The sequence below is a fragment of the Ovis aries genome, chromosome 21 (genome assembly GCF_016772045.2).
Source record: "Ovis aries strain OAR_USU_Benz2616 breed Rambouillet chromosome 21, ARS-UI_Ramb_v3.0, whole genome shotgun sequence".
In the NCBI taxonomy this organism is placed as follows: domain Eukaryota; kingdom Metazoa; phylum Chordata; class Mammalia; order Artiodactyla; family Bovidae; genus Ovis; species Ovis aries.
In genome coordinates this window covers 39528814-39553411 of record NC_056074.1, presented here as the reverse complement: position 1 = coordinate 39553411, position 24598 = coordinate 39528814, and the positions used below count along the sequence as shown (strand labels likewise).

At 57.3% G+C, this 24598-nt stretch overlaps 1 protein-coding gene across 1 annotated transcript in view; it reads left to right on the top strand.

Moving 5' to 3' along the window:
* The window catches only part of EHD1 (EH domain containing 1), a 32824-nt gene extending 12971 nt beyond the window's left edge, over positions 1 to 19853 (top strand). The window contains exons 3-6 of the mRNA XM_012102104.5: positions 3365 to 3462; positions 14494 to 14906; positions 17304 to 17468; positions 17904 to 19853. Coding sequence (XP_011957494.2) covers positions 3365 to 3462; positions 14494 to 14906; positions 17304 to 17468; positions 17904 to 18428 — 1201 coding nt within the window. The 3' untranslated portion in view covers positions 18429 to 19853. The remainder of the gene's footprint in view (positions 1 to 3364; positions 3463 to 14493; positions 14907 to 17303; positions 17469 to 17903) is intronic.
* The last annotated feature ends 4745 nt before the right edge of the window (positions 19854 to 24598 follow it).

The following is a 24598-nucleotide window of genomic DNA, read 5'->3' as shown; positions in this document are numbered from 1 at the left end:
TTCCAAAGAAAACCCTTACCAAGGGGGTCTGCGAGTAGGTGTCGCCGGCTTCCGCAGCTCTGTCTCCCTCCGCTCCCCTCCCCCGAATTTCCCAGGTTATCGGTTTAACTCCCAACCCTCGACCCTGGCAGATCCCAGACTCCTCACATCCCTCAGCTAGTCTTGGTTTCCACCTCCTTCACTAAGGCTGGGCGCACCTAATTCATTGAGACCAATCTCCCTCACCCCCTCCCTTCAAGGGTCTGTTTCTTAAGTGTCCTGGAAAAATACAGTGAAACTTTTAGCCATTCACTTTGCTAGTGTGGTGTGCCTCCCTGGAGACTGGTGGTTTGTGGAGGAGGGACAGGGGAGATCTGCTGTGGCCTGCTGAGTTTGGGGCGGCCTGCAGAGGCAGCAGACAGAGGGGAGCACCAGCACTTCTTCTAGGGGCAGCTCTGAAGGGCCTGTGCTGCTGTAAAGGTTTCTGGGGTAAGGGTCTGTGTTGCCAGGCCATGGCCCCTGGAGCCCTGGAATCCCCTGTAAACTCCCTAGGATGTTCCCTAACCTACTTGGGCCTCTGTTTCCCAGTTCAATGGGTAAATGAGGGTAACCCTGTAAAGGTCTAACCTTCAGGACCCTATGAATGAAATACATCAGCCTCCTCTCTCAGGAGCGCTACAGCCTGGTTCACTTTTTTCTAAAGGAACTCAAGGTCCTGGCTCAATGGGGATTCTAAAATCCGCCCCCCACACCCCCAGGGGACATACCAAAGGACTTCACAAATTGTCTTCTCTGCCAAACTCCATTAGAGGAGTGACTTTACATGCCTTTCAAAGTCCCTTCTGGGGAGGGGCCTCGGAAGGAATCCCTGACTCTTGCCTTCCAGAAGGTCCCCGCCCTGTGTGATCACATTCCTTTCCAGACACTGTCCAGCCCCACAGGGTAGACCAGCTCGCCCTTGATCCCAGTCCGTGGCCAGGCCAACCTCCGTGTGCAGAGCTGACCTTTTAACAGAGAAGACAGGCGGGCTTCTGTCATTTTTTTGCCTCTTTGGGGCATTTAAACCTGCCTTCTTGTTTCATGGCTTATAGTGTTGGTGAGTCAGGGCCAGAGTAGAGTAAAGCCCTTGGAGTGAGACTCCTGAAGAGGCAGGGTCCTCTTGGCCGGCAGCCCGCCTCAGAGAGATACTGGGGTCTGAGACCTGTGCCTATAGATGGGCAGCTGGCTGTCACCTGGTGGGCGCCATACAGTCTTGTGGGAAGTTTCCCTGCCAGGCTGGGAATTCTGAGCACTCTTAGATCTGGAGAAATTTGGGAGGCTAGAAGAAAGGAGGTGTATTTCCTTCTGCTGGCCTTAGGTAGCCACTGTTGATTACGAGAGCAGACCTTTTTTGTAAGGAGAAGTGGATGTATGACCTGTTTTCTGAATTTGGAGACCTAAAGTTTCAGAGCTGGAAGGGATCTTAGACATCATCTCGTTCAGGAAACCGCTGCGCAGGGAGCCCAGCCTTTGACGAGTTCACCACAGAGCAAGTTAATGTAGCGCTCTTGCAGGGCCGACTGTCTGCCTTTGTGCAGCCAGTTACCTCCTCCTGCTGCTTCTCCTTGGGGAAAAAAAAAAACAACCCAGCGGTCAGGAATGCCATGTCGAAGAGAGGTACCCTGACTATCTGTGCTGGTGCCGCAGGATCTCAGAGCCACGCTTTGATTTCCCTCTGCCACCGCTTCATCGCCAGAGGGTCCCAGAATACTAACGACCTCATCACCGGAAGGGGCCTTATCAGCCGAGGGTGGGGATGTGGGTTTGCACTGGAGCCGAGGCCCGGGCTGTGTCAGCCCGTGTAGTACACCAGCGCCGCCAGCCAGCCGGGGCGCACAAAGGGGGCTCTTCACTGGCTGACACAGCCTCTCCCGCACCCTTAAAGAGACTCATTGAGTCATGGACTTGACTTTCCGGCCTCTTCCCCCTGAGTGGCTGCTCTAAGACTCAAATCAGAGGCAGGGCACAGCCCGGGTACTTGTAACTGGTACTTGTAGCTCGAGATGAAATCAGCACGTCCTTGTTGGTGAGAAAATGGGACGGGACACATCTACACTGCCCGCTCCCTTTCGTGTTTTCGGCCTCACTCCCCGGGCTTTGCAGAGCACCTGATCCATACAGATGTCAACTTACTGGCTAGGCTCTTGACAAGGCGGTTGTACGTGTGTTGCTTCTCAGAGCCAGCCGAAAATCCTCCCGTTTTGGTTTTCTCTCCGCTGACTCCTCTCCTGGCAGGAGCGCCAGGTTGTGTGTTTATTTACAGCATATGTGCTCTGTTGCTGGCACGGTGAGGATGAGGCCCAAGCTTTCTTCATCCTGAGGGTCAGCTGCTTCTGCTCGGTTGTGCCTGCAGGCAGCACCTCTTGCCCCCGGCCAGCCACCCCTGGCCTGTGGGCTGCGGTCCCTTAGGGGGATGGGGCCACAGAGAGAAGCTAATCTCCTCAGATTCCTAGACAATGGGCCCTTTTCTAGAGAAGTACCTTTTCTAGAGAAGTGTTTAGAGGACTTCTCTGTGTCCAGTCAAGAATCTCTGGTATCAGATGGGACAGTCCTTCTGGGCTGTTTTGAGCTCAGTGGGAACTCGGGCACACAGAGCCGAGCCCTCGCCCGCGACTCTGTGGCTTCATTCTTCCCCGATCTGCTTTGACTTTCAGAGGATTTGGTGTCCGTGCTTCGCTGCCCCACCGTCCACCAGCCTGTGTGGTCCCCTGGCTGTTGCTGGCTGCCTGCCGCAGTCCTTTCACCCAAGCAGCTGGGTGGAAGGGAGGGCTGGCCCCAGCAGGTATAGGAAAGGACCATCTCTCTCGGTGTGTGGAAATTTAGCCAGGTGGTTGAAAATCTTAATACGCAATTCCAGGGTCCCAGTTGTCACTCTTTCCCTTCCTTCTGGATTTGAATGGTGCCTGAAGCGTGTGCGTGCAGTTTTCGCTAACACGTCAGCAACTTGGAAGTTGAACTCTCGAACTCTGGGGGGAAGAGCTCAGTGAGGGAAGTGCTGATGTGGGTCAATTGGAGCCTGCTGGTTGGATTCCCAGTTAAGACAATACGAGCAATCTGCTGGCCATCCTGGAAACTTCTTTCTGGCCACACGGTATGCAGGATCTTAGTTCCCCTACCAGGGATTGAACCTGTGCCTGCAGTGGAAGTGCAGCATCCTCAACACAACTGTCAGGGAGTTCCCACCCCTGGAAACTTAAGACAGTAGAGAAACCTCCTTTGGGTTCCTTGGCTTCTGAAAGGGAAGCCAGAGGCAGAGATGAGGGAGTTCAGAAATCACTGCTGTTTCACCCAGAGCAGCAATAGCCAAATCTTGACCGCACTCTTCCGGGCTCTTGCTCTCATGAAGGTTCATGTGCGCCCAGCTGCCCAACCCGGTCCTGGACAGCATAAGCATCATCGACACGCCAGGGATCCTGTCTGGAGAGAAGCAGCGCATCAGCAGAGGTAAGCAAGCTCTGACACAGCTCGGGGCGCCCGGTGTCGCCAGACAGCTTCCATCTGACATCAGGGACACGGCCCAGAGGCTACCCAGGTCTCTCCCAGCCTGAGTGAGAACCCTTTTCCCATCAGCCTTGCTATCTGCATGGCGGCTCCCTCTGCTGAGGTTATAGGCGCTGTCAGGGTAAGATGGCAGCCAACTGTATGTGGTTTTCAAGCTTCCCAGCCTCTGGGGCCTTCTGGAAAGGAGGACAGAATCCTGGCTGGCTGTGAGGTCCAGGTACTCCAGTCAGCATTGCTGCTCTGAATGAGCCTCTGGTTCCTCTGGGGCTCATTCACCTTAGTTTGAAGCGTTACCTCCCAGAGGTGGATAAATTCCTAGCGAATCCAGCAGGACTGTGAGAGAACAGTTTGACTTAAAAGAGCGAGCCAAAAGGACAAGCTGGCAGGGATCTGTTAAACATTTTGGGCTGTGGAAACATGTTTAAATTTGCTTCAATACTGTTCAGCAGCAGCCTCCCCGGGTGCTGCGCGTGGTGCTAAGGTGTGCGTGCTGAATATTAGTGCACCAGGCCCATTTTAGTTGTGTAAACTCCTGTCTCAACTTCGCCAAGCTTTTCTAAACATCTGGTTCAGGATGTGCCTGAACTGGGTTATATTTCTGCTGCTGCCTCTTTCTGTAGAAGGGAGGGGAGCCTCGGGGTCTGAGTGCTTTCTGGGAGGAGCATGGGGGCCAGCTCGGAGCAGCGCCTGCAGCTGCAAATGCAAAAGTGAAACAGGATCAGCCTCAGAGGGGCGTGAGGACAAGTGGCCAGATTTGTTTACCGTTAACTAGCAGACCTCTCCTGTCTCTCCCCCTTCCCCAGCGGGCCGCCTGGCATTAGTGAGCTTCACAGCAGAAGCCAGCAGCCTGAGATTTGGGAGGCAGTGTGTCTGTGAGGGGGTGGGGGCCCTGTTTTCAGTGTTGAGAAAGCCTGCTGCTCCTTTTTTTTCCTGGCTTGTGGGCCCCTGTCGATATGGGATTGCATCAGAACATGCTGAAACTGCTCTCTTATCTCTCCATCTGGTTTAAACTTCTAGGTTTTCCACCCCTGATGATAGTCACACATCTAGGGGTTTGAGAGAGCAGATTTGGGGGCCTCTTTGAAAGTGGCAAGGGCTAATTTTTTCTTTCTTATTGCTGTTATTGTTCCAACCTGGTTTTAAGAAAATGCCCGATAAACAAGGCTGTTGTCATTTGCCAAAACAAGCCTTGAGTATCTGATTAAGTTACTCTTAAAGAAAGAGACCCACAAAAGGGGATTTCTTCTCCATCTCCTTCCAGGACTGAGCTTCCCTGGGGGAACTTTCTTTGAGGCTCTGTAGAGTTCTGTCTTTAATGGCCTGGGGGAGTAGGCGGGGAGGGGGTCTCCTGACTGGGGGCTGTCAGGTCAGGTTGGTCAGTTGATGTGAATGCATTTTGGGATAAAGGGTAATACTAGCTTGTAAAAAGGGCTTCCCCAGTGCCTCTACAGTAAAGAATCTGCCTGCAGTACAGATAGCAGCAGGAGACACAGGTTTGATTCCTGGGTCAAGAAGATCCCCTGGAGGAGGGCGTGACAACCCACTTCAGTATTCTGGCCTGGAGAATCCCATGGACAGAGGAGGCTGGCGGGCTACAGTCCATAGGGTGGCTCAAAGTTGGACATGACTAAAGTGACTTGGCACGCACGCACACATCCTCCCCAAGCGCCACCTCTTCAGGTATTTAAAGAAAAGCATTTAGGGTTCTTGTGGCCCCTGTTGTCTCCTAAAAGGGAACTCGGAAACAGCAGTTTCCCACCAGTGCTGTGAAGTTCCCCTGCTGGGCAGTTTTTGAAACTTCAGGCAGGGGCCTTAGAGCTCAGCTGACTGAGGAGCTGGGCACGTCTGCCTCTCTCTCGTTCTTTCCCGTATCTATTTACTTGGCTGTGTCGGATCTCCAGTCGCAGTGGCAGGCTCTTCAGTCTTCGCTGGGGCATGCAGTCTCCTTGCGGCATGTGAGCTCTAGTTCCCTGACTAGGGATCAGAGCCAGGCCCCCTGCATTAGGAGCGCAGAGTCTTAGCCACCGGACCACTGAGGAAGTCCCATGGGTGTCTGTCGTGCTGCACAGGGTGCCCTGGCGCTGCCTGCAGGGCTGTTTCCCTCCCTGCTCCCCTTCCCTCCGCTTCCTCACCCCGTCCGTAGAAAGGTGGGCAGTGGTGTCTGGACTTGTTGGCTGCAGGACAGGCACCGAATGGGTCCTCAGCGTGCTCTGCAGTCCGGCGGCCTGCATGTTCCCGGGGACCAGGCCACCCCGGCCCACCTGGTGCCCATGCACGTTTCAGATACTTGGTGGAAGACGCTGGCAGGAGACTGCTGTATTTCCCCATCATGGGCAGGAAGGAGGAGGTTGGCTTACAGATAAGTGCATCACTTTGACTAAAGGCAGGCTGTTCTCCTGTGAGGGATCCAGCTGATTTTATCCACTGTTTCTTTCCCTCCATAACTCTAGTGGTCTTAAAGTATTCTACTAAAAGTTTTGGGCTTCCCATGTAACACTAGTGGTAAAGAACCCGCCTGCCAATGCAAGAGACTTAAGAGACATGGGTTCGATCCTTGGGTCAGGATGAGCCCCTGGAGGAGGGTGTGGCAGCCGACTCCAGTATTCTTGCTTGCATACTCCCGTGGACAGAGGAGGCTGCGGGGCTATATTCCATGGGGTCGCACAAAGTTGGACACAACTGAAGCGACTTAGCGCACACTAAAAGTTACCAAGTTGGGATTTACTGCGGGCTACGTTTGGGGTCAGCGTTTTATCAGTGGAGAAAGGCCATTGGACTGGACCTCTTAGATGTGCTGGGTGTGGCCTCCGGGGTGGTATCCTCCAGGTGGACATGAAAGCTTTTGGCTTCCCCTGGCAGACCCCATTCCTCTGTCACTGCAAAGGTCCATGTCCCCCGGCAGAGGGAGTCAGGGAAGGGCAGTGTGTTCCAGGCTCCCCGGTGGCCACCCCTTGCTCCCGGTGCCGACAGGGTGGAAAGCAGGTGTTTCCCTCTCAGAAAGATCGGGTCCCCAGCACACATGGTCCCAAGCAGGCGGCAGGCGTTTCTGTGGTCTGCTGACGTCATTCCCTGGAAGTCGAGCAGCCTCCTGGAGGCTACAGTTGGCGTCACTTATTGCATTTACCTCCAGTTCCCACCCTGTTGGCCTGGCCCCTCCTGACTTTTCCCCTTTCTGAACAGTGCCTAGTGTATGCAGGAAATACTGGGTGGGAAGATAAGAGGTGGGGCCCGAGCAGGCCCAAAGCGGTCAGGACCCAGCCCAGGCCCTGCAGGAGATGCCTAAGAAGTCCTGCAGGGAAGAGTAGGGGCCTCTGGGGGTCTTGGGCTGCCCCCTCACCCCCTTGTGCTAATCTCCTGAGTGCCTCGAGATAAAGTGCTCTCGTGTCAACAGACAAAGGTGACCTGCGGGGCCAGCATTCATTCTTGGGTGCTGCCCGTGTGACTGATACAAGGCATTCCAGAGGGCACATGGGGCCCGGGGGGCTGGTGCCCGGGGCTCCCAGGCTGCTGGCTGCCCGCACAGTCAGGCAGGGCCTGGTTAGGAGTGGGTCTTCCCATGCTGGTCCTCCATGGGCAGCGGAGGGCGGCGCTGGGTGGAAGCAGGGGCCGGGGCAGGGCGCCCCCGCCACTGTCATGGCAAGGCTGGGAGCTGAGCCATAACTTTGGTGCCTTGGTGGCCCCCGCCCCCCTCCGTGGGAGTCGAGTCAGCAGGGACCAGTCGTTTCAAGTTGCATTAGGGGATGGAGTTCAGCCGGCCAGTGTCTGCTTTCTGCTTGACCTCTGCCCTAGGAACCAGCACCGCTCGCCGGCTGCCGCAGCTGCCTCTGTTAGGAAGTCGCCGCTCTTCAGATGAGGAAACGGAGGCTTAGCAGCATTAAGCAGCCTAAGAGGACACGGGCCAGCGCGTGCTGGCGCTGGGATTCGAACCCAGCAGAGGCTTCAGTGTGCGGGAGGCCGGCACTCTGGGCTGAGGAGTTCCGAGAGCATGGCTCTGACGAGCCCTGGGCCCTGCTGTGCCAGCCTCAGCTCCCGGAATGCGCAGGGCCCACCGTGCTTCTCTCCCCACTTGAGACCAGATTCCGAGTCCGGAAATGGGCCTCAGCCTCAGGGCTTTGAACAGCAATGCTGAGGGTTTTTTTTTCTGCTCTTTTTTCCGCTCTCTATTCTCTGCCTCCAGTAGAAATCCGCCCCCGCCCCCAGCTGTCCATGGACAGGACCTGAGAGCCCTGGCTAAGGCTGGGTTCTCACTTGCTCCCTGCTAACTGTCCCTGGATCCCAGCCTCTAGCTAAGCTCAGGAGCCATCCCTGGAGCCCCCTGACCACAGGTGGCCTTTCCTGCTGCCCTCTCCTGAGAGGCCCTGGCTCCGAAAGCTCACCAGGTTTTCTGTAGCCTGTAGAACGGCTCCGTGAGCCTCGAAGCCTCATGAGAGGCTGAGTACTGCATCCCTGCTAGGGCTCTGGGGGCGGGGGAGGGGGGCGGCGGGTTGCTGCGCCCCCAGGAGCCTTGTCGATAGAACGCAGAACCAGCCTCCCGGTTCTCATCAATGGTCACAGGAATCTGCACGTGTTAAGCTTCTGCCCTAGCGCCCACTGTCCAGTTCAGTGTTCCACAAATGTCAGCTGAATAAAAATACACTGAAAAACCCAGGGATTCCCAGACTGATGAGAAAGGCCTTTCTCTGAAGAACATCCCGAGGAGGCTGGAGGAGGGGAAGCACTGACTCAGCAGGGATTTCCCTTCAGACTCCAGGACCTCCTCTGGGGGCCTGGCTTCAGCACAGCTACCTTCTCAGGGCCTTCCTCTCACTCCCCCACCACCCCTGCCCACCGCCCCTGTCCAGCTTTTGGCCTCTGCCCACGGGGGAGTGGGACCAGCCCATTCTGGAGCCCCACCTGTTCCCAGACAGCTGCCTGCAAATGCTCAGTTTATATTTGGGGTACGAGGCATTCTTCACACATTAGAAGTCGTTGCCCACACAGCCATTGGAATTTGAGCTTCTTGGGCCCAAAATACAAATCCTGTGAGTAAGAGATTGCAAACATTTACGGAGCGCTTAGGGCGGGTCAGGCACTCACTCACAGTCACAGTGAAACTTGCCACCTTCACGTTGCAGATGAAGAAATGGAAGCTCAGAGAGTAGAAGGTCCAGGCCTGACTCCAGAGTCCGTCCACCCTTTCCCACCCACCCCCCCCCCCCCCCCGCCCGCCCCTGCCCCTGTTCTTTGTTGCTTATTTCTAGGCCAGATTTATTGAGGTCTGTTACATATGATAAAAATTCAGCCAAGGCAGCAGTTGTATAGCCACTGCCGCCGTGACCGAGACACAGTTTCCATCGCCCCCAGAAAGTTCCCCGCACGCCTTTGTAGACCCTCATCTACATCCCTCGTCAGGCAACCACTGATCTTTGCCCCAAGGTTGTGCTTTTCCAGAAAGTCATAGACGGAGTCGTACAGAACGAGGCTTTTAGCGTCTGTATCCTTGCACTCCGTGTGTGCTTCCGAGGCCCATCCGCCTCTCAGCCTGCAGCTCGTTGCTTTAGGACGAGGCCTTTAGCGTCTGAATCCTTGCACTCCGTGTGTGCTTCCGAGGCTCATCCGCCTCTCAGCCTGCAGCTCGTTGCTTTCTGTAGCTGTTGCACCCTGGGGTGCGGATGTACCGAGCTTGTCCTCCATCCTCCTGTTGAAGGGCATCTGGGTTTCTGGTTTGGAGCAGTTTTGAATAAAGCTGCTGTAAACGTTCGTGCAGAGTGCTAATTTTAATTTCTCAGTTCTCAAGGCATGTGGGGTCTTAGTACCCTGACCAGGGATCAAGCCGCTGCCCCGCGGTGGGAGTGCCGAGTCTTAACCCCTGGACCTGGGAGTCCCGGTTTCTCAGTCTCTTTGGGTAAAGGCCTAGCCTGGGGAGGCCCCATTCTCCCAACCTCTGTGCCCTTCCCTCAGGATCTGTAGCCCCAGGGAACGCTGAACAAGTCCTCACGGTGTGTACTTTTTGCTCTTTAATCTCTCGTGTCCTCCTGCACCCCTTCCTCCTGACCCCAGCGCGGGTTAGGCATGTGTGATGGGAGCTGTGGCAAGAAACGCCAAGGCCCACGCAGCTTGAATGGCAGGAAACAAAAGTTGACTGGAGACAAACCCGTTATTGTTTGCGTTCTAGAAACTTCTGGAATATCTGAAGCAGCTTTCCCCCCAGCTACTGGAACTACCTGTGTTTGGAGGGTGCTGGGCTGGGACGAGGCTGAATCCCAACTCTTCCCTCTTCATCTCTGTGCCAGAGGGTGGGGAGCAAGACTCTTGACTGGAAGGCAGACCCCCGTCAGGAGGGAGCCAGCGCCACAGGGGCAGAACCCCTGGGCAGCTGGGGCCTGCAGGAGGCTCGCTGGGGACTGGGCCAAGGCCAGAGAGGCAGGCTGGGGCCTCCTGTCTATATGACCCATGTAAGGTATGCATGCAGGTGGCAGTCACTCAGTTGTGTCTGACTCTTTGTGACCTGACGGTCTGTCCATGGAATTCTCCAGGCAAGAATACTGGAGTGGGTTGCCATTCCCTTCTCCAGGGGATCTTCCTGACCCAGGGATCAGACCCTGATCTCCTGCGCTGCAGGCACATTCTTTACTGTCTGAGCTACAGGAAGTCTGAAATATGCATAGCACATGCTTTACCATTTCAACCATATTTTAAATGCACAGGTCAGTAGCTTTAAGTACGTTCCCATTGTTGTACAAACACCACCACCATCTATCTCCTCCATAACTTTCTTCCTCTTCCCAAGGGGAAACTCTGTCCTCATTAAAGTACAGCTCCCCTCCCCGCCTCCAGCCCCTGGCCCCCACCATTCCACTGTCTGTCTGTGAGTTTGACTCGAGGCACTTCATACCGGTGGAATCGTCCCCCGTGACCGGCTTGTTTCATCATTTCATAATGTCTTCAAGGTCCCGGAACTTCCTGAGCCAAGCTTGTCTCTTATCAGCGCTGGCTTTTACTCACACTGCAGGCTCAGCCCTTTCTTTCCAGCTCAACCCCCGGCTGTGTGGTCAATGTCCTTTGTGGGTGTCGGCTCCCCCATGACCGTCCCTCCTGAGATGCACGAGCCTGCAGCACGGTGTCCACACTGGTGTGTGGAGCGTGATGTTCTCCTCACTGGGCACACGTGTCTTCCTGCTTCTGCTTGGGTTGCTGTGTGTTAGGCCCGATCCTGCCGCCAAGGCTGACCTCTAGGATGTCCCAGAGCCTGGAGGCTCAGTGCCTGGGGCAGTGTTGGGGATGGAGGGCTCCACTCTGGACGTGTCCCTGGTCCCAGGACTTGTCACCTTCCGCTGAGCCCCTTGGGACAGAGAGCAGACTCAGTCGCTGCTCTCAGCATCCCCTATGTGGGTCGGTCCAGCTCTCGGTGCCCGTGGAGACAAACAGGCTGAGGTGTTGGGGGCTCCTGCTGTGGCCGCAGCCACGTGGTAGGACGTGGTCCTCCACCTGCGATGACATCTCTCGAGTCTGAGCATTGAGACCCTGTGCGTGACCTGTGAGCGTGCTTGGCCAGCCACCAGGTCTCTCTCTCCAAAAGTGTGAGCACTTTCCATATAAACAGGAAATTTCATTCACCTGCAAAAAAATGGGCTTCTTCGCTCTGTTGGCTCCAACTTGAGATGTCGGCGAGTAGCTGGGTTTGCAGGCAGGGCCGCGCTCGCTCTGGGTGGGGCTGGTGGACCTGGTGCCTCGTTCAGAGGCGGTTGCTCCTCCTCCTCTCATCTTCCTCCTGCTTTCTCCTCCTCCTCCTCTCCCCCCATCAGCTCCCCCGACCCCCTACCACTGGGGGGCTGGAAGAGTGAGGCCAAGCTGGGTGGAGTCCGGGGGTGACCTCAGCTCCCCACATGCAGTCCTGAGTGCCAGGCCAAAGCTAACTGGGCCTCGAGCCCAGCCCAACAGGGAGCCCCTTTCCCAGCAGCTCGGTTTTGGCATCGCCGCCTCCCCAGCTGTGGGACTCGGGTCGTTTGGACTTGCGGTGGTCTGAGGACGAACAGTGTGCCGAGGCGAGAAGGGGGGGCCTCCCTTTTTTCCGAGAGGGAGCAGCCCTTCAGTCCTGAGTCATCGCCTTCTCAGCACTGGCCTGCTGTTCCCAGAGCCGGCCATAAAAGGCGGTGGCCTCGAGGCTGGGGCCGGCCTGCTCCCCATTCCTCCAGGGCCCTGGGGACCTTGTACTTTGGAGCCTGCAGCCTGGCGGTGGCGGGCGGGGGAGCGACCCGGCCCTTGCCCCCTGCCTTCCTACACCGTTTGAGTGCAGGGAGTCTGGTAGCCTGGCTGTTCCTTCATCTGCACGGCCCCTGGAAGCCTGATGTCTCCACTGCCCAGGCTTAAGTTCACGTTCACAGGGGCTTTGCTGCCCTCGACTCCACCTCACTCCCACCCTGTTCCAAAACTGGAGGGGGCGGGCGGGTGGAGCCTCCCATCAGAGCATCCTGGTTCCCCATGCTGTCCTGTGGCGGGAACGGGTTGCCCTGGCCAGGCTGCAAGCAAAGTTGCCGGAAGCTGTGCATTTGGGGTTTCCCTGAAGTTTCGGTGTCTTCCCACAGGGATCAGCGCTGGCCTCTGGCCTTCGAGCCAGGCTGATGGTTTGTCGCCCTTGGTTCCTGATCAGTGATGCACCCCAGTGACTCAGAAGCTCGTTCCGGGGGGCCTCTCCGCGGCCTGAGCCTGTCCGACCCGCATTCGGTGCCGGGGCCAGTGCTAGGAGCCCATGTGGTCTGAGCTTAGGAGAAGGAATTGTAACTTGACTGGTACAGATGAAAAGAAGTGGAACTCAGAAGTTAAGAACTTGGGGTCACAGAGTCCATGGCCTGAGCCGGGAGTGGACTCCAGGGCTTCCTTACTAAGGGCCTGCATTGTCTCTGCATGTCCAGATGCATAGGCCTGCGTGGCTGCTGCTTTGGGCGGGCAGACAGCCCTGGAGCCCGTTTGAACTGGGGGCCGGGCAGCCGGAATGTTTGTCTAACCAGGCACAGCTTCACAGCTGGCACGCCCCACACGGCCCGGTTTATCTTAAAGCATCCCCCGCCCCTGGGGAGTGTTCTGGCTGGAGGGGAGGCAGCCCACGAGACTGGACTCACGTTCAGCCTGGGAGGCTTGGCAGGAGGGCTCAGCCCACGCCTTACAAGAAAGCAGGGAGGATGCCCTCTCTGTGGCACCCTGAGTCACTCTGGGCCTTTTGTTGACACTTGGTCCTTTCCTTTGCTCTCACCCTCTGCCTGCTCCTCTTCTGCTTCCTGCTGTCTAGAGAAGGCCTGTTTAAATCTCAGCCTGGTCGGGGTTGGGGAGTGTGGGTGCAGCTCTGCAGTGGAGAGGGGGCTGGTTTTTGGCCTGTTTCCGGGCAGTGTCCTAGGCCCTTCTGTACAGGGGTGCTTTCTCCGGCACCTTCTCAGGGGCGTGGCTGTACTCTGGGAAGGACATAGTGGTTCCTAGGAGGGCTGGCCGGCATTTGGGGTAGCCTCTGGCCAGCAGGCAAGGAACCAAGGGGCCTTGCCCGGAGTCACGCAGAGAGTGGCGGCTCAAACGCTGGGACCCAGGCTTCCCAAAGACTCTGGAGCCCTTGTTTCCATGGTCTTCCTACCACTCCTTAGTATGCCTAAAAGATAAGCGAAATTTTTACTTCTTCTGGGAACGGTACAGGTAGAAGCATTTTGAGGTGGCGTAATTGTCAAAATGTGTTATGATTAAACCACTGTTGGAGAGACTCACAGATCCATTGGCTTCGATGCGGCATCTGATAGTTTGTGTGAAATACGACAGCGCTGTATTCCAGCTCCTGTCCTCACACCTGCATTCCAGGCCTCGGGGAGGGAGACGAGGAAAAAGGGCTGGTGCACCTTCTCGTGGCTTGTTCATTTCTGCAGTAGAGAGGCTGGGAAATTCCGTCTGAAGCTGGGGGACCGGGAATTGAGCTGAAACCAGACGGTTCTGTCAGCAGTGCAGCCGCAGACCAACAGCCTTAATTGTTGGTGGGAAACAGCACAGAATAGAGTTGGGAACTGGGGCTCAGTCCAGCCGATTCATTTTAGAGGGGGAAGTGGTTTGCAGCACTTCGTAGGTTTATAGAGCAAAGGTCAGCAAATATTTTCTCTTAGGGTCAGAGTGTTCAAAATTATTGGCTTTCCAGGCCTCGTGGTCTCTGCCACAGCCAAACTGCTATCGTAGCACAGAAACAGCCAGAGACAGTACAGGCGAGCAGGCTGTTCCAATAAAACTTTATGAAACAGGTGGAGGGCCACATCCGGCCCCTGAGCTGTAGCTTGCCAGGCCCTGTTGTCGAGAATGAATGACACTCCTGCAGCACACGGAGCCCGGCACGGAGCCCTGGGCCAGCGGCAGCCGCGGGTCTCCCTGCTGTTGACTGTGGCTGCCGTGCGGCGCGCCCGGCTGGGAGCACCCCGGTCTGTTCTCACCGCCCCGTGCTGCTCGGTCCCCTCCTGGCTTTGCCATAGTTGTACCCACTTTAGGACTTGGACTTCATGAGTTTCTTCCCATTGTTCGGGCTTTATTTTTTTCTATTCCATTTTTTTTTTTTTCCTATTCCATTATTATGGGCTTGCCTTGTGACTCAGCCAGTAAAGAATCCGCCTGCAGTGCGAGAGACCTGGGTTTGATCCTTGGGTTGGGAAGATCCCCTGGAGAAGGGAAAAGCTGCCCACTCCAGTGTTCTGGCCTGAGAATTCCATGGACTGTATAGCCCATGGGGACATGACTGAGTAACTTTCACTTTCCATTATTTGTTTGTAAAGCACCTCTTAGTGCCAGAAGCTACATGGGGGAGGGCTTACGGTGGTGGGTACGGAAGTAGGGGGTGCCTGACTGATCCACTGCCCTCAGGGTGCTGTGCTGTCCACAGGAGTCCCTTCTAGAAACTTAGGGTGAGAAATGCCAGGCCAAGTCAGAGATGAGAGCCATCAGACCCCCAGGGTCCCTGACCCACCCTTTCTTTTCCGGCAGGGTATGACTTCGCGGCTGTCCTCGAGTGGTTTGCCGAGCGGGTGGACCGTATCATCCTGCTCTTCGACGCCCACAAGCTGGACATCTCTGACGAGTTCTCGGAGGTCATCAAGGCCCTCAAGAACCACGAGGACAAGATCCGCGTGGTGCTGAACAAGGCCGACCAGATTGAGACGCAGCAGCTGATGCGGGTCTACGGGGCCCTCATGTGGTCCCTGGGGAAGATCATCAACACCCCCGAGGTGGTCCGGGTGTACATCGGCTCCTTCTGGTCCCACCCGCTCCTCATCCCCGACAACCGCAAGCTCTTCGAGGCCGAGGAGCAGGACCTCTTCAAAGACATCCAGTCTCTGCCCCGAAACGCCGCCCTCAGGAAGCTCAATGACCTAATCAAGCGGGCGCGGCTGGCCAAGGTAGACCCGGAGGGTTGGCAGGGGGGCGGCCGCGGGCCAGGGCGCTCTGGGGCGGCCGCTCGGGCCCCTGGGACTGGATGCCCCAGACCCAGCCCTGCACTCACTGGCCGCACCATGCCATGTCTCGTCTGAATCTGTCCTCTTGTGCACCCATGGGTGCGATCTCTTCCTCACTGAGATTCTTTTTAACACATAAACATCAAAACAAGAAGATGCCACTCTACTGAGGGGCGGCCTGGGGAGCCGCTCGAGGCCTCATCGGCTGACCCCCCAGGCCTGCCCAGCACTGAGTGCCTGCAGCACGTGCCGGGTGCTGGGGAGGCAGTGGGAACTGCCCGGTTCCCAGCCTCCAGCATTTGTCCACCACACTGGAGAGCAGAGGACGAAAAGAGAACACAGTTTATTTGTATCGTCTTGGTTGCTACGGAAGCAGGTGGCTGGGGAGCTGTCCTGAGGAGGGTGGACCAGACTCAGGGAGACCTGGGCGGGAAGTGATGCTTCAGCTGGAACAGGAGGTAGTTCATGGAGAACTGGGGTGTAGGCCTGCAGGCCCAGGGAGGCCTTGCAAACCATCCCTGCCCTCCACGGAACCTCAGGGCCTGCTGGCATCTGCGCACAGCATCTGAATTGCTCGAGTTTGGAGCCTCAGTGCCTCGCTGAGCACTGCACAAGCCTCCGGGGTCTGGGAAGGGAGGGTTAATGCTGCCATTGGGCCCTTCAGACCTCGAGGAGCAAAGCATGTTCCCTGTGTGTCTGTGCTCACACACTCAGTCGTGTCCAGCTCTTAGCGACCCCATGGACTGTTGCCCCCTATGCTCCTCTGTCCGTGGATTTCCTAGGCAAGAAGACTAGAGTAGGTTGCCGTTTCCTTCTCCAGGGGATCTTCCCACCCCAGGGATGGAACCATGTCTCTTGAGTCTCCTGCTTTGGCAGGCGGACTCTTTACCACGGGATCAATGGCATGTCCCCTTAGGACATATGATTTTTAAAAATGCACGTCGTGAGCATCTCCAGGAACAGGCCCTGTCCTGGGAGAGCTGGGCAGACCCCCAGGCAGTGCTCCTTCCCCCGTGGAGCCGATTGCCTGTGTGTAGCCCAGAGGCTTTGGGGCTCTGTTGTGGGCCAAACACAGTGACTCAGGGCACCCACTGTCTTGAGGCCTGAATTCAGGTAGCTCTGAGTACTCCCTGTCCCAAATAATGGGCAGTGACCCATCATCGTTCACCCCTTGGTGTGACTCCACCCTGGTTACCCAGAGTGCCCCAGGACCAGTAGACTGGAGCTTGCTAGAAGCATAGGTTTCTAGGCCCCACCTCTGCCCTACTGAACCAGAATCTGCATTTGGACACGGTCTCCTGTGACCTACTGTATGCTCAGTAAAGAGGGAGAACCCTGCCCTGGAGGACTCGGGGCTGGGCTAGGAGAACCCCACCCTGCAGGACTCGGGGCTGCTCAGTTCTCTAGCTGTCTCACTTCTGGAACCTTCCTGATGGTGAGCTGGTTCTGAGAAAGGAACCCATTAGAACATCCACATAAGTGGCTCCTGGCCTCAAGGGACAAGTGGTGTCCTGAGCTGAAGAAGAGAGCGGTGAATGGAGGGGGTTGCTGGCCTCCTGTTTCTGGTCCAACTTCTGCTTGATTGCAGGAAAGGACCACGTCACCCCCCACTTCCCCCACTCCGCCCCAGCCTGCCATCCAGCCCTACTCGTGGCAGGGTTCTTGCTCAGCCTCAGGACAGAACGAGGGGCAGACTTTGGGCCTCTGCCCATTCATCTGCAGAGATGGTGTGTAATGGCGTGGCCCTCGGGCATGTTGAGTCACCCTGCCTGGAAAGCCCCAGCCTCTCCAGTCTCGTCCTGCACCTGCTGTTGTGAGACCGTTTACTTTTCCTGGACTGAGTCGCTCAGTCTCTGCCAGCCTGTAACGAGCAAAGCTGTGACTGTGACCAACCTGCTGCCCTCAGGCAGTTCTCAGCCAGGTTTCAACCCTGCAGGGAAGACAGGGTCAGGCTGGTGGAGGGGTTTTTCGGGGTGGAGTTGGCAGGTCTGGGAGAAGAGGGCGTGAGGCTGGCTTGTTGCAGCCCTCCTAGCTGGACACTGCTTGGCAAGGCCATGGGATTGGAGGGCTGTGCTCTCCACAGGCTGCCAGCGTTCCCGCCCGCTGTGGAGAAGGGAAGGGTGTACCACCCTGATTGGCAGGATGTGTTAGATATACCTAACTACGGTACTGAGTTTAGAATAAAACCTGAAACATCTTGGAATATCCTTGTGGGAGTTTTCTGATCCTTAGTCATCCCCAAGGCAGTCCTGATGATCATGCCGGGCATAACTTGATCAGGCCACGTCCTGAGAAGGTGTCCAGGAAGCACCTCACTCTGCCCCCTCCCTGTCTTCACAGGTCCACGCGTACATCATCAGCTCCCTCAAGAAGGAGATGCCCAATGTCTTCGGGAAGGAGAGCAAGAAGAAAGAGCTGGTGAACAACCTGGGCGAGATCTACCAGAAGATTGAGCGGGAGCATCAGATCTCCCCCGGCGACTTCCCCAACCTCCGCAAGATGCAGGTACAGCCGCCCCCTCTGCCCTGGGAGCAGGCTGGTGGGGATCCGAATGCGGACGGCTCGGGGCACCGGGGCAGTGATTCTGGAGGGAACCCCGGCTCCACGGGGTGGGGCCTCCCAAAGTGGAAGCAGCACCCCACCCAATCGGAAGCTGACCCGGGGAGAGGTGGACCCGGGCCGTGACACCTTGCGGGGGAATGTGGTGACTCACCCAGAGGGGTAGGGAGAGGGCGGGGCCGTGCCAGGCACCCCAGCCTCCTCCCAGTTAATTCTTGCCTCAGTCCTGCTAGGAGGGGACTGCTTTTACCTCCAAGACTGAAGTGGTTGGGGCTGTGAGGTGGAGCCAGCTCTCTTTCCTTGGGAGCGCTTTGCTGCACGTGCAGCACCAGAGCCCAGGAGGGCTGACCCAGGCCTGTCTGCCCTCCCCTGCCCCGACAGGAGCTCCTGCAGACCCAGGACTTCAGCAGATTCCAGGCCCTGAAGCCCAAGCTGCTGGACACAGTGGACGACATGCTAGCCAACGACATCGCCCGGCTAATGGTGATGGTGCGCCAGGAGGAGTCCCTGATGCCCGCCCAGGTCGTGAAGGGCGGTGCCTTCGACGGCACCATGAATGGGCCCTTCGGGCACGGCTATGGTGAGGGGGCCGGTGAGGGCATCGACGATGTCGAGTGGGTGGTGGGCAAGGACAAGCCCACCTACGACGAGATCTTCTACACGCTGTCGCCTGTCAACGGCAAGATCACGGGTGCCAATGCCAAGAAGGAGATGGTAAAGTCCAAGCTCCCCAACACGGTGCTGGGGAAGATCTGGAAGCTGGCTGACGTGGACCGGGACGGGCTCCTGGACGACGAGGAGTTCGCCCTGGCCAACCACCTCATCAAAGTCAAGCTGGAGGGCCACGAGCTGCCTGCCGACCTGCCGCCACACCTGGTCCCGCCCTCCAAGCGGAGGCACGAGTGACGCCCTGCCGCCGGACTCCAGCACCCAGTGCCCAGCAAGGCGGAGACTGGGGGGGCCCACAGTTCCCAGACCATAAATGCTGAGCGCTGCTTCCTCAGCTCGCAAAGGAAAAGCACCATCTTTCTCTTAAGGCTGCTCCTGGGGAGGCAGGGGTGACACTCACATGTGAATGATGGAATTTTGTGCATAAGAACTATGGATATTTTTAATATATAACATTAGAGGCAGCGTTCTTTCTTGCCTCCTCCTCCATCTGGCAGCCCCGTGCACGGAGGGCCTCTGTCCTCCCATCCTCACCTCCCGAGGCGGGGAGTCGGCCTGGCTTGCCCCTCCTGCAGCTGCGGCCTCTGCAGACAGGGATGCAGGGTCGCCGTTCTTTCAGGCTGAGTCGCTCCTCAGGCCAGTGGCCCCCTCCCTGCCCAGCCCGGCCTCTGCCGCTGCTCACGGATTCGGGTGGTTCTGTGCCTCCCTCCTTCCCTTCCCGAGGTGCCCTGGCTGCAGGCCCTGCTCTTGCTCCCGCGTCCCCCTGACATGGCATCACAGAAGCCAGGCTCGGCTGCCCTTTTTGTGGGGCGTCCAGGGGCTCAGGGGGAATGGGGTGGAGAATGTCTTCCAGAGAAATACGTAAGCTAGCTTTTCTTCTATAAAGTAACCCCTTTCATATTTGACTGAGTTTTCCAGTAACTTCCCAGCCACTTGTTCAGAAGCTGTGAGTTTTGTCTCCTTCCCCACACCCCACACAGGAGCCGTGGGAGGTGGGGCGCGTGTGGAGCACACCCCACTGGAGACCCCAGGGGAGGCGTTCCCTGCTTCACCCTCTCACTTCCCTGGAACATTCTGGCACACCTCCCTGCCCCACTTTGGTGGGCGGCGGGTCCTCAGGAACCTAGTGGGGCTCGGTGCTCCAGCCTGGGTCCGATCTGGTGTCCAGACAGAGACCAGGGACAGTCCAGCCCCTACCCTCTCCCACCTGCCTTCCTCCTGAGGGGGGCTCCACTTGGACGCCCTGAGAATGGCGCCCCCTAGGCTGAGTAGCCAGAAACCCGAGCCCACCACGGCCAGTGGATACCAGCGGATGGCCTCCAGGGCTGTGATCGCAGGGCCCCTGAGGCGAGGGCAGCCGGCTTCCCACTGGCACACCCTCGGGGGTCTCAGGGACTCCTTCACTCCGACCTCTGACCCGGCCCACCCTCCCAGTGCTCCTCTCTAGGCCCCCACTGGGTCCGCGTCCCCAGGAACTGGCCTCGTTACTTGTAGCGGGCCTTGGCCCCCACCCCACACAGTATCAGGAGGATGGAGGTGGATGCCTCGTCGGGAATTCACTGTTGAAGTTTCAGTGGCTTAACCACGCTTGCCCGTGGAGAGAAAAAGCAACTGAAGACACGACTTTTTTTCTTGCATTAAAAAATGTTAAATTGTGCTGAAGCTGGCTTCTGGCTCTGAGATGTCTCTTCCCAGGGCTTGCCCCCACAGTGCCTGCCGGGATGCTGGCAGAACAGCCAGGGGGTGGGGGCCAAGATACCAGCAGAGACTGACTGGCAAGCCCAGCAGGGTTAGGCCTGCAAATGGGGCCAACAGTCCCCTTTCCTTGTGCTCAGTGGGGGCTGAGCAGGAATCGTTTATTTGGGGGAAGGATGGGGTGAAGAGGTTGGGAGAGCCTCTGATGACTGGAGACTAGGCTTCCCCCACCCCCAGGGGTTGGGGGAGCAGGTGCCTACGCCCCCGCCCTGACCATGATCTTCACCACATCACCTCCAACCTGGGCTCCGCCCTAGCCATGGACAGACAGGTGGGCGCCCACGGGCACCTTGAGGGGGCAAGCAGACACGGAGCACTGGGCTCTGTGCTGGCCCCAGGGTGATTTAGAGACAGGGAAGGCAGTACTTTGAGGGCAGACCTAGCAGATAACACCAGCAACACAACTACAAAGGGGGGAACCAGCCAGCGTCACAGATGGGGGACTGTTTGTACCCGCAGAGGGGAGGGTGACAAATTGGAGCCGACGCTGAGGAAGTGCAGATTTGAGGTGCAATTGAGGTGGAATCCGCTCCAGGCACATTTGTGGCAAGAGGCAGGATGTGAGCAGGTGCCTGTGGGTTTTGAGGGCCAGGCTGAGTGCTCTGCTCAGAGGGTTGACCCTGAACCTCCTGACCTGGAAGGTCAACATGCTCTGCATTTGACAGCCAAGAACCTGAGACTCAGGGGAGGTTGAAGAGCAAGTGTGGCGGGTCTGCCCAGCTCCAAGAGCACGCATACCACCGAGTTTCTGATAGAAAATAACTCTTCAAGAGGAAAAGCAACGCTGACAGGTCACTGCATCCCCCAAAGCCTGCAGCGGTGGACGCAGGCTTGGGAAACCCAGCTTGAAGATTAAACATCACTCAGGCCTGGGATTCTGAAAGCTTTGGGGCAGCCCCTTGGTTTCTAGTCACGTGAGAGGCGGAGATGCTCATCCAAGCTACCAGAGCACAAAAATCAGGACTGACAGGTTCTCTTGTTCCTTGAGTGTGAGACTTGCTGTCCAGCCTGCTCCACCCCTTCACCTCCGGCTTCCTGGGGGCTTCCAACCTTGCGTGTCTCAGCATGGGAGTGCCTATCTGAGGCTTGACCAGGGGCCGAGGGCAGCCCCCGAATTCACGCCTTGGTTTGGGTTTTACGGGTTGTGGGGGAGTCCTCTCCTGGCCATGATGGGGTTCAGGAAGGCCAATGGGTGTGGACTTTGCCTCCTCCCTGGCTCCCTCCTGGGTAAAAGGCTACCTCTTCAGAGGCTGGACTGGGGTCAGGTTAGGGTTACAGCTGCCTCCTAGCACTCCTGGAGTCAGAAACTTTGGGGGCAGACTGCCCACATGATACCTCGGATCCCAGGGCGCCGGAGAGGAAGGGAGTCCACCCATTGCCTCCTCGGGGCCCCACACAGCAGCTCTGTTTTGTACCTGGAGGTTCCATGTGAGAGCAATCAACAATTTTTCTGCTCTTTAATAAAAAGACTGACCATGATTAACCATGAATCCCACCCAGTGCCCGCCTCTTACCTCACAGGGACTGGTCTGAGGATGTGCCCAAGGCTACCCTTGAGACTGTGAGAGGATTAGGCAGCCCACCCATCCATCCAGCACCTTAGGGCACACAGAAAGTGAAGTCGCTCAGTCCGACTCTTTGGGACTCCATGGACTGTAGCCTACCAGGCTCCTCCATCCATGGGATTTTCCAGGCAATAGTACTGGAGTGGGGTGCCATTCCCTTCTCCAGGGGATCTTCCCGACCCAGGGATTGAACCTGGGTCTCCTGCGTTGCAGACAGACGCTTTACCCTCTGAGCCATCAGGGAAGTCCTTCGAACAGGCAGGAGTTCAGATCCCAGCTCTGCCACTTGCTGGGGCTCATCTGTCCTCTCCCAAGTCTGTTTCTTCAGGCGCTGAAGGCAGACAGTGACCCCTGCTTCCCAGAGGCAGGGCCCATGGATACCTAACTTGAGTGGCTGCCTTTGCTGAGCACCTTGGGGAGGCTGATGAGGGTGGGAGTGAGGGTGCAAGGAGCCCAACACCCCACCCAATTCCCAGAACAAAGCAGGCAGGACCCACCCTTCCCTGAAGCAGCTCCCAGACTCGGTGGCGTCTAAAGGCCAGAGCCGGTGGTGGCCGAGGGGACTTGGGCCTGGCTTCCTGTGCGCCCAGAAGGATTGATAATTAGAAAGCCACATGGGGCTGCAGCCGCTGTGGCTGAGGGGCGTGGGAGCCCCTGTGGCGTGTAGGAGCAGCACAGAGAAGGTTTTTGGAAGAAAAGCCAGGATGATGAAATCACCATATGTCCACCCATTTGGAGCGTGGACGTTTCAAAGGATACACCCCTGCTGCGCTGGGGTGGGCGGGGGAGTGGGCCTGTGAGCCTGCCAAGGACTTGCTTGTGGACTGGGGACCCTCGACCACACTGTCTGCATCAGCCCCTCCCTCCAAGGCACCCTAGCAAACACACTTTTTTTTCCGAGGGGGGCGTTGGGGGCGGGGTGGTGCGTGGAGGCTTGTGGGATCTTAGTTCCCTGACCAGGGATTGAACTTGTGCCATCGGCAGTGAAAGCCCGGAGTCCTAACCACTGGACCATCAGGAATACACACATTTAAGTAAAATTCAGAGTTCTGAGCAGCTGTGAGAACTCTACATGAGCTCCCAACCCTCCAAACACGTTTGTCCTAGAGAGACAAGCCCCAGCCGCCACTGGAGGGCGCTCCCAGTACCATTGGCCGTCCACACCTGAGCTGGAGCCGTTCTCTGTAGCGCACAGACACGGAAATCACTCAACAGTAGGCAGGGCGACAGGATCCCAAGGCTGCCCTTCTTGTTCTCTGGCTCCTGGGCCAGGAGAGGGCGCTGCACTTCCGGCGCGGCCAAGGGCAGGGGTAGCTTGCCATTCTAGTTACCTGCAGGGCATCTGCTGAGAGGTGCTTCAAGGGGTAGGGCTGGGAGAGGCTCATCTCAGTCACCAAGCTGGACCTTGGCCTTGGGGAAAAGGGTGCCACAGATCAGGGTCGGGAGGCCGAAAAAGTGGGTGCGGATGTGAGCCGGAAGCCTGCCTTGTGTCTGGGCCCCTCCCCTTGTGTCTGGGCTATGCTCTGTGGGCGTCAGAAAACCAGGGTTCCCTGCCACTTGTTTGCACTGGGCTCTTTCTTCGTCCTCTTGGGGCCCTCCCTTATCCGAACTGTCCCTTCTGCCAGGCCCAGGTCATTAAACTGACAGTTTCCTTTTCTAACCATCTAAGACCCTTCTCAGAAGCCTACACGCATCAAGTCCAGCGCAGGCTGGACTTTCCTGTCCCGTGTCCCCAGAGTCTGAGTGCCACACACTGCCCTTCTGCTGCCAGGCACTGGCCTAGGCCTGGAATCCAGGTAAGGAGCGCCAGCCACCACTCACCTCCCCAGCCTCAAGGTAGCAATCTGTTAATGAGGGGGAGGGCATTGTTAACTCCCTGCTTCTGGCAGGGCCCTACTGAAGATAACATCCACATTCACTTTGAACTGCTAAGAAGCACCATAGGAATGCAAGGGCTGCTGCCCCCAGGGCTGAGTGAGAGCTAATGCCAGCACTCCAATGCCAAGGGCACTCAGAGGGGAGAGAGGTTATGTGGGGAACAGTTGGCCCTGCAGGAGGCAGTGACCAGAGTGTCGGAGATGGCAGAGCTCTCCTGCTCAGACTCCCTCCTCCGTGGAGCACCCACCTGCTGGTCCAGGGTCCTTGCCACACACAAGGTCAAAGAACAGATCTGCTGGGCAAAGTGGGCCCACGTACCAGAGCTGTTTCTGACAGCAAGGGAGGACCGGCTGTTTGTCGAGGCCAGAAGAGGGGTTCAGACACAGAATGAGTCCTGAGGGGCATTCTGGCCTTACAACTGCAAAGGAATGGACAGATTCAGACCCGATCCCCTTTCATGGACAAGGAAACTGAAGCTTGAAACAAGGATGTAACAAAAAAGCGAATACAGGACCAAATAGAATCATGTATCTGATGGGCGGGGAGTCCCCAGTGCCAGGTCCCATGAAGACCCCAGCAGAACTCAGGTTTTGCTGTCTGGGGCTCAGTTTTGCCCTCTGCTGTACTGTGGGGATGGAATCTGAAGTGCTGGGGGATGGACTTGTTTGAGCCGGAGTGAGCTAGACCCAGAGGCCTCACCTCACGCTGGCCCTTGAGTGCTGACCCCTGGGGGCCACAGTGGAGGTGCGGGGATCAAGGTGTCCAAAAGGGGTCAGAGGAGGAATGGCCCATCTTCCACCTAGGACCCTCCCCCTGTCTGTGTCTTCAGTTCAGTTCAGTCGCTCAGTTGTGTCCGACTCTGAGACCCCATGGGCTGCAGCACGCCAGGCTTCCCTGTCCACCAACTCCCGGAGCTTACTCAGACTCATGTCCATCGGGTTGGTGATGCCATTGTCCCCTTCTCCTCCCACCTTCAATCTTTCCCAGCATCATGTCTTACTCCCCAGGAAATGGAACTTGGTCCTGTCCTGAGCACCAGGCCCTCCTCTGGTCTCTGGCTCCCCCCTGTGGCTACAGAGGGTGAGAATCCCTCCTGGGAGCCCTTCCCCGGCCCTGGCCTTTAAGGAAGCCTAGCAATGGCAACCCACTCCAGTACCCTTGCCTGGAAAATCCCATGGACGGAGGAGCCTGATAGGCTGCAGTCCATGG